At 31.1% G+C, this 9,819-nt stretch overlaps 1 protein-coding gene across 1 annotated transcript; it reads right to left on the reverse strand.

Annotated features, from left to right (window-relative positions):
- Nucleotides 1–2,097: 2,097 nt before the first annotated feature.
- LOC139854099 (protein FAR1-RELATED SEQUENCE 5-like) lies at nucleotides 2,098–5,870 on the reverse strand. The gene is made up of 6 exons (XM_071843423.1): nucleotides 5,735–5,870; nucleotides 4,093–5,080; nucleotides 3,705–3,963; nucleotides 2,897–3,455; nucleotides 2,289–2,684; nucleotides 2,098–2,177 (listed from the first exon to the last, which is right to left on the reverse strand). Exons 1-6 carry the CDS (start codon nucleotides 5,868–5,870, stop codon nucleotides 2,098–2,100), a joined length of 2,418 nt encoding a protein of 805 aa, XP_071699524.1.
- Between the last annotated feature and the right edge of the window lie 3,949 nt (nucleotides 5,871–9,819).

The raw sequence follows: 9,819 nt of genomic DNA on the forward strand, positions 1-9,819 counted from the left end.
ATTTATGGTACAACTAATAATGTAAAAGATACATTGATAGATACATTGGGATCATCGAGCATTGCTGCAGAAAAAGATAGAGAGAATCTATCATCTGGGAATAAAACTCGAGAAGAAGCATTAGTAAACGAGCAACATGGAAAGAGTGCAGAGATAACAACATACAACTTGAAGCAAAAAGGTAAGACATACAAAAAGTTTTATCAAAATAGATTGTTTCATCTTTAGAATTGTAAAATAAGATAAACTGACAATTACTAATGATTGAATATTCATTTCATAATAAACATAGACAGTAATGTGAATGTAGAAGAAGAATATGTGTCTGATTCAGACAATGTTACGAACGATAAAGGTAAAAGAAAGCATACAAGATCTAGTAGACGAATAAAAGATGTGAAAAGGGCAAGAAAGGAGAAAGGTATAAAAATAATATAAGCTTTATAAATTTTTAAATATGGAAATGAAAAATATTAAAAATATACATTTCAGGTGAATCATTGGGTAAAAAGGAGCGGTGCAAATCAATGATAAAGAAGAGTAGAAAACAAAAAACTGAAAAGAAAAGAAAAGTTGAAATAGAAGAAAAGAAGAAAGCACTTGTGAACCATCAACAACTATAAAAAAAAAAAAAAAAAGATGCCTTAAAAACAAGAATGTCTCCCAAATCATTATACGAAACCATTAAAGTGATGAATGAAGAGCAGAAAAAAGTTATAAAGAAGATTGGTTTTGGACAAATTCTACATATGGAATTCTGTGAAATACCTACAGCGCTAGCAGATTTCTATTTGAAGAAATTCGACTATGAACAAAGCCAAATTGTGTTTCCGAATGGATCTGTAAGTGTAACACAAAATAGTTTACACAGGCTATTTGGTGTTCCGATGGGACCAAAAAGATAAACACTAGTAAAAGGGCAAAAAAGGGAGACGAAATGACTCAAAAATGGAGAAAACAATACATGATCGAAGGGATTAGATCAAAGCATGTAGCAGAAAAGATAAAAGCGTCAAATGAATCAGGATGGGAGTTTATATTGGATTTCTTAGTGTTGTTCAGTTCGATAATGATTCAAGGACATAAAAACGGGAATGTCAATCAAAACTTTCTGAGTAACATTGTAAATGAAGAACAGATAAAAGAACTCAATTGGTGTGAATATATGCTGGAAAGTTTGAAAGAATCTGTGAAGAAGTACAAAAAAGGGAAATGTTTGTCGGAAACATATCTGCTTTAATTGTAAGTTTAAAGAATAAATATCATAACAATCTATTCATACAAATACAGATTACAGATGTAAAAATTACGTTATATAAAACTAACAAATGGTTAAATCACAGATGCACTATGTGGAATCAACAACTATTGGGACCATGTACTTCCCAGATAAAGGCTTGACAATCAACAAATGGACAACAGCTCTATTGAAGCAAAGAGAAGAGAAAGAAATGAAGCTTGGATTTGGTAATGTTGAAGTGACTGCTGAAAATAACGTAAATAATGATGAAGAAGACAGATTACCTGAAATCAAAGAGGTAAGCACTAATAATGATGGTTTATTCCAAACAAAGATGAAAAAATAATAACACATACTGTTTTATGTATAGGTTTTGACGATCAAATACACAAATGTTGAGGAGGAAGGAAAGCAAGAAAAAGAAGAGATAAAAAATAAAAATTATTTATAATAAAAAATAAATTAGATGCATGTTATCTGCTAAAGTTGATTCTATGTTTGTTAACTAATAAAATTAATTGGATGTATGTTAGCTGATAACATTCATTGGATATATGTTAACATGCATAAGTATAATTTTAAACATGAGTCAAATGCATTCGAAAATTTAGCTTGTTGTATACAATCAAATGGATATATGTTATCTAATAACATTAATGACATGTATGTTATATTAACATTTATGGAATGTATGTTAAATAATTACATTAATTGGATGTATGTTAACTGATAACATTTAAAAGTGAAAGCTTAGTACTTTTAAGTGAATATAGTACTTTTAATTGATAACATTAATTGGATGTATGTTAACTGATAACATTTAAACTCGCATAACATGTACGTTAAAAAAAATGTGCTTAATCATCATAGTCTTCGCCGTTGTCTGAATAAACATCTTCGTCATCACCCTGGGAATCAGTAAACTCTGAATCAATGTCTGCAATGCAAGTACGAACATTATGACCAATCCCATTACAACGATGGCACTTTCTCCTATTTACAGACGAATTACTGGCAGCCATTTCTCAAGCACTTTTATACCTTTTACTGTTGCGTTGACCTTTTTTTGGAACGACAACTAGAGCACGAACCTTTACATTACTTGGCTTTGAAAATCCCAAAACATTCTCAATTTGTTGAACCTTTGTAACTGAAGAATGTTGGTCAGGGATGGAAGGTGCAAATTCTTTAACAAAGCCATCAAACTTATCACTAAAAAGATGGAGTATTTCTTTGTCATTCTTACAATTAGAAACAACTCTCCTAAAAGTATTGGAAAGATGTTTGGTAATCATGTAGGCATCAGAATGGTAATTAACACCAGCAAAAATAACATTCAAAGATTCAGATGCATCTCTAGTCCACCTCCTCAAGATGTGTTGTTTAGGAATTTGAAAAATGTCATTAATTTCATAAACATGAAATATGTGACGACACAAACGACCTTTACGGTTGAACAACAAACATGAACAATGTGCTTCACTAGATACAGAATGAAGAGAAATATGAGGGATAAATATATATATATATATATATATATATATATATATATATATATATATATATATATATATATATATATAAACAAAAGCAAAAAAGGAAAATAAATAACAGAAAAAAAAATGAAAAAACTAACCTTGTAATTCATTTTCTTACGAGGAGGAATGAATTTTTTTTGAACTTCAATAATCTTTTTAAGTTCATCATCACCATCAGTAGCACAACTTATTTGAGAACACATTTTATCAGATTGAAAAATCTCATCTTGAACTAACAAAAAAAAGGTGGGAGTGTACATGTCTCTTGCATGAACCTCAATCGACTTAACAGTTCTACACTTAATAGATCTGCTTTCCATTTGAGAATCTATCAATCTGGTATTATGACGCTGCTTATCCATGGCAACATCAAATCTAGAAAAGAAATCAACTAAATTTGAATGCTTATTTTTGCATTTAGAGAAAAACGAATTCTCACTTTCAGATAATGAGGATGTTCGCATTAAGCCATTCATTGGTACATCTCTAAAAAAGCAAGGAATCCACATCTCCTTGATTGCATACATATCGTCAAACCACTTTGCACCATCTAACTCAAAATCTTCAATTAATGACTTCCAATGTCTTTCAAAAGATGATACAGACATTTCTTTGTTCCAAAATATGTAATTCATACGTTTGCGGAAAACGTTATTATTATACAAAACATAACCAACCTGAAAAACACATGTAACAAAACAAAAAATATTAAGATACATCATATGAATATTAACAAAAACAAAATAACTTATTATTGAAAAAACAAATAGATATTAAAAATACAACACATGAATGATAACAAAAAAATGAATAAAAAGTTACCATTTCATTTAAGAAAATATAAAAAATGGGAGATGAATGATAAAAAAAATAAAAATAAAATAAATATACATAAAAAGTTACATGTTCTTTAAAATAAAAGTTACCTTATCCTTTAACTTCTGACTGATGTGCCACATACATATTCTGTGTTTTGCAGTTTTAAACTTCTCAGCCACCGCTTCCAACACTGCAGGGTCTTGATCAGTAGTAACCAAACCATGTTCATTAGAAAAAGTTTTTAGAAAACAGTCAATAAACTGTTTGTACGAATCAATAGTTTCACGCGATAGCAATGCAGCACCAAAAATAACAAGCTTCTTGTGATTATCAATACCAGTGATAGGAACAAATCTCATATTGTACCTGAAAAAAAAAACAAAAACAAAAAAACATTAAGAGCTAACAAACAACTAATGAATATTAAACAAAAACAAGTTCACATAAAAACCAAAAAACAAAAAACAAAACAAAAAATAAAAACAAAAAAAATACCTATTGGTACCATATGTTGCATCAAATGACACAATGTCACCAAATTCTTTGTAATTCATTTTAGACAACTGATCAGCCCAAAAACCACCAGTTAAACAACCTTCTACATCACATCTATACTCGCAAGTAAAATCAGGTAAAACCTCCTTCTTCCTAAGCAGATTTTCAATGACAATGTGAGCATCAGTTTCACCAACATGCCTTAGCAAATCACGCCTAAAATTTTTGTAATCTACATTAGTAGGACCAACCATATCATAACCACCACTAATATCACAGTTAATAAGATGAGCAAGCATAGGGCCAATATTAAACTTCGAAGCAAGATCCTGAACAAAGTTCATATCAAAATACTGCATCTTTCTCTTCTTGTTTAGCGAATTCTTATTAGCTTCAGAAACATGATTATGCCCCTCAAAAAACTTGAAAACGAATATCTTACTATTTTCATATTTACACCTTAGACTAGCCTCACAACCACACTTAATTGTTGAAGACTTACGGTTAGCAAATTTAGGAGCTTTATTCGAAGAATGTTCATCATTAACCTGATTATCAACAACTTCTTTACCTTTCCTAGATTGGCGTTTCGATTTATTGTTCACAGCCTCCGCATGATTAGAAATAACACTTGAATTCCTTTTCGATATATTAACATGATTAGAAACAACACAGGGTTCATTAACAAGAGTATCAACAGCTAATCTTTTAGGAACACCAGACCTGATACACCTAAATACAACGTAATTGATAGTACCATCAGCCAACCTATTAAATGAAGCTTTCTTGACATCAAATCCTGCAAATTCAGCATAACTCTCATAAAAACGCAAGCAATAATCATAAGAAGGATAAACAGAATCAACAACAGGATTTAACGCATCAGGAACTACTGGAAACCATAACCTAGAACCATTTGGAGTTCGATGCTTAACTGAACTCAGTATATGATTATATTCATCAATAACAGGGGAAGCATTCTGAACATCTGTAAAAGAAAAAATAACGTAAGTAAGAACAATTAAAACTATTAACATACATGTGATGTACCATAATAAGTAACGCTAGAAGATGAAAAATGTTAAAAAAAAATTTGGATCGAAAAGTAAAATGCATCTGACGTATGATAAGATCTAAGAAAAGATAACATAAATTATGAATACGAATTATACAAATAACACACATATGACGTATGTTAATATAATAATAAAAACAGTATTGTATTACAGTAAAATGCATCTTATGTTTGATAATATCTAACGATAAATCAAAATAATGTATAGGTTTTAAACAAATAACATACATATGAAGTATGTTAATATTATGATAAAAACAGTAAAAATGCATCTGATGTATAATAATATCTAAAAGAAAATTAAATATTGTATATTTATTAAACAATAACATACATATGATGTATGTTTATATATTGATGAAAACAGTATTGTATTACAGTACAATGCATCTGATGTATGATAACATGTAAAGATAAAACACATATTGTATAGGTATTAAACAATAACATACATACAATGTATGATAATATATTGATGAAAACAGTATTGGATACTATAAAAATTAATAATAAAACACAACATACATTGAATGAATGATAGTATAAAAAGTAAAATAAAATAGTAACAGATGAAAATTAAATAATTATAAAACTTATCAGATGAATCGCCGATATCAATTCCAGAAACATTAGGAGATACAGGATGATTAATACTAATCGAAGAAACTGAATCAACTGCAGAATAATTGGATGAGGAAGCCATTGAATGAATTGAGGTAGACGACGCAGAATGAACTATAAAATGATCGATTGAAGATCAATAAATTGAAGGATGACGACGATGAAACAATGAATTCAATATGAAGAAAGAGAACGACGAATAATGAATCAAAAAAAAAACAACTGAAAATTGAATTAACGGATCAGTAATTTAAAAAATAATAAAACGAAAAAGAAAAATAAAAATATGAAAAGGAAAAGACAGAAATACCCTTACCTTTGTAAATTACCTTGAACAGAAAATAAAACAAGGGAAGAAGGAAGAACGGCGGCGATGAGAGAAGGATAACAAGATCGACGCCGTAGAGCTGCTTATCCCCTTATCGCTGGACATACAGCTTAGCGCTGGATCGCAACCCTATATATATATATATATATATATATATATATATATATATATATATATATATATATATATATATATATATATATATATATATATATATATATATATATATATATGTTGGTTTTTGATTATATGACATATTATACTTTGATATGGTCAAACGATGTCCTGGCAAGGTAGTTATAAAATCCATCATTGAGTAAGATCTGAATACATGGCTATCACATATAATCAAAATGAGATTTATTCCTCTATGTGAGAGTATGATACCACTCAGCCCCTCGATGAAAGCGAATGGATATATACACGATCGTGTCCAAGCTACATTAATTGTTGATCAACTTTAACATAGTAATCGCATTCAATTTTTCTAGATCAAGAAACAAGAATTAGCAGACACATGAGAATGACTAGATCAATGTCTCATGTCAACATCGTATTGACACAAAAGGGACAATAGACATCCAATTATTAAAGAATTTTTAATAATGATATTTCGTTTAGCTGAAACAACAAGTAGTATGTTTTTAGGGGCATTGTCGTGTTGATAGACGCTTACCGTTGTCTATATAGTTGTCTGGTGTTGCATCATGCAAAAGTGATAATTTGTTAGATTCATGTGCACTACCATAACACATAACTATATTACTATTTACATGTGGGTCTATAAGGTACTGTTAGTGCTCGAATTAAACAGAATTATCCTCGCAATATCCTTTTCCATTCGTTTAGTTTTAAAGAGTTTTGAGATTGTTATTGATGGTTTGTTAATTAGAAGATGGTCCAAGGCAAAAACAGTCCAAAAGTCCAAATTTGTGCAAAGGAATCAAAACCTGAGCCTAAGAAATGAACCCAGTGAAGTTTTGGAGTGAAATTGATATTCCAGGGCCAAAAGCGGCACACCAAAGTTTAAAAGTGCGGCACCAATACACTAAAAATGTGAAAAGCAACATCATAAGCCAACCAATACAAATGGTGTGGAGCACCACTTCATAAGGTGCGGCGCATCTCATTCCATGTACAATGGTGCGCGCACCTATGGTAATTTTGGTGCACATATTGCGGCACACCGGTGCCTATTGCGGTGCACCGGTACCTATTGCGGTGCACCAGTTCCTATTACGATGCACCTGCGCTAATTCAGCCTACAAATTCAGCTCAACTATAAAAGCAAAAAGTTTTGGTTTTGATCAAAGAGAGCTGCGATTGGGGTCCAAAATGGAGCCCTAAAAGGGTCCATTTCATGATTCTATAAAGATCAAAGCCTAATTTCATGTCCCAAGTTAAAGATTAATGAAGATTGAAGCTAAATCTCCATCATTCATTCTCCATTTCGTAATCTCTTTCCTTTTTAGCACTATTTCTTCTCCAATTTAGTTGTAATGATGAAAACTTTAGTTTTAATTGATTTTGTTCGTGCTTATCTTATGATTATAGCTTAGATTAGTCATGTTCACTTGATTGTAAGACTTGATGCTTGGATTTTACCCTAATTGATGATTTTGATATTTGAATGAGTTGATAATTATTGTGCTTGGTCGAAGATCCATTACTATGATTGTTTTAAGCTTTATTTTGACTATACAAGTTGTTAAACATTAAGTGATTTAAAATGGGATTCAATTTGTACTTCAACACTATTTGGTGATCTAGAGAATTAAGGAAAAGATTTCAAGTGATTGTATCTTTGAATTAGTTGGTTTTTAAAAGGGTTTTTAGCCAACATGGTAGTGTTAGTCATTTCAATTGATTGTTGTGATTAAGAAATTCAAGTGATTTCAATTCAAAATCGAGTCTCACTGATTTCACTCAAAACATATTGGTAATCTCTTAAAGCGAGTTTACATGAGTTAATGAGCTTTGATTTATTCAAATATTTATGAAGCTTGTGAGATTGAAAAGAAGCTTTATGATTAAAACATTGTTATGTGACAAATGGAAGGGATAATCCATGTTAAAAGGTTGGATCAATCAAATGAGCATGTTTCTTTCTTATTTATTTATCTCTTTTAGTCTAAATTCTTAGTTTAATTCAAACACTTTCAAAACCCCCTACTTAGGATGATTATTAGTGTTTTGAGATTTTGGTAAACTGCTCCTTGTGGAACGAATCTTGCTTGAATACTTGCTAGTTGCTATAATGATCGGGTTATCGTTTCTCGGGCGTTTGTGTTGATTAGTTAGGTTATTTGATCATTATTTTTATTATTATAAGTTGAACATAAAATGTCGCAACAACTTTTTGGCGTCTTTGCCGAGGTGCGGGTTTTAATTGAATTTTGAAATATTTTTTAGTAGTTGTTCGATCCTTTTGTAAGAACAACATTCCTGCAAAGTTACTTTTTTGTTTATATTTGCTTGTATTCGGGAAACGTTTTTTGTCTGTGTTGTGATTAAGCTAGATGGTGGAGTATGATGCTTTGTATGATTATTTGATGTCAAGATCCATGAATGATGGTCAACAATTGATGGAAGACTCAAGTCACATGGATATGAATGGTGGTTATTTGGTTATGAATGATGATAATGGTTATTTTGGCATGAACGATGACTATGGTTATATGGACATGAACAATGGTGATTATTTGGATATGAATGATGGTTGTGGGTATATGGATGAAGGTTGCATGGGTTTAAATGATAATGGGTGTTTGGATTCTTGGCAAGCTAATGGTGAGCCGGGGGATTATTGTGATACTGATGATAGGTATTATCCAAACGGGGGTTATGATATTTGTTATATGAATGATTTTGCCCCCATGGATCATCCTTGTGGTAATGGTCCTATTTCTAATTTTAACTTTATGGGTCAACCAATGGACTATTGTTATGAAGGGGATAACTCGAGATGGGATTCTCCTCAACATCAATTTCAAGATCAACAGAGGACATCGATCCGAACTTACAAGAGTTATTCTCACACTTCATGAGAAAACATTTGTAACGACCCGTCCTAATCCATCCGGACGAAGTCCATATCGATTATAAATGATTCACAACAGTTGATTACATCGCGAGGTACTTGACCTCTATATGATACATTTTACAAACATTGCATTCGTTTTTGAAAAGACAATCTTTCATTACATCGAAAGTTGACAACATGCATACCATTTCGTAATATATCTTACTATAATTGACTTAATAATAATCTTGATGAACTCAACGACTCGAATGCAACGTCTTTTGAAATATATCATGAATGACTCCTAGTAATATCTCTAAGATGAGCAAATGCACAGCGGAAGATTTCTTTCGTACCTGAGAATAAACATGCTTTAAAGTGTCAACCAAAAGGTTGGTGAGTTCATTAGTTTAACATAAATAATCATTTCATAATTTTAATAGACCACAAGATTTCATATTTCCATTTCCCATAAACATACGTCCCATGCATAGAGACAAAAATAATCATTCATATGGATTGAACACCTGGTAACCGACATTCACAATATGCATATAAGAATATCCCCATCATTCCGGGATCCTCCTTCGGACATGATATAAATTTCAAAGTACTAAAGCATCCGGTACTTTGGATGGGGCTTGTTGGGCCCGATAGATCTATCTTTAGGATTCGCGTCAA

Source organism: Rutidosis leptorrhynchoides, chromosome 6, assembly GCF_046630445.1.
Source record: "Rutidosis leptorrhynchoides isolate AG116_Rl617_1_P2 chromosome 6, CSIRO_AGI_Rlap_v1, whole genome shotgun sequence".
NCBI classification, from domain to species: domain Eukaryota; kingdom Viridiplantae; phylum Streptophyta; class Magnoliopsida; order Asterales; family Asteraceae; genus Rutidosis; species Rutidosis leptorrhynchoides.

Coding starts and splice junctions, on each gene's coding strand:
- LOC139854099 (XM_071843423.1), bottom strand. CDS start 5,870: ATGGCTTCCTCATCCAATTATTCTGCAGTTGATTCAGTTTCTTCGATT. Junction 5,081..5,734: donor TAATTATTTAATTTTCATCT/GTTACTATTTTA, acceptor TTTCTTTTACAG/ATGTTCAGAATGCTTCCCCT. Junction 2,685..2,896: donor AAAAAAATTCATTCCTCCTC/GTAAGAAAATGA, acceptor TCAACCGTAAAG/GTCGTTTGTGTCGTCACATA.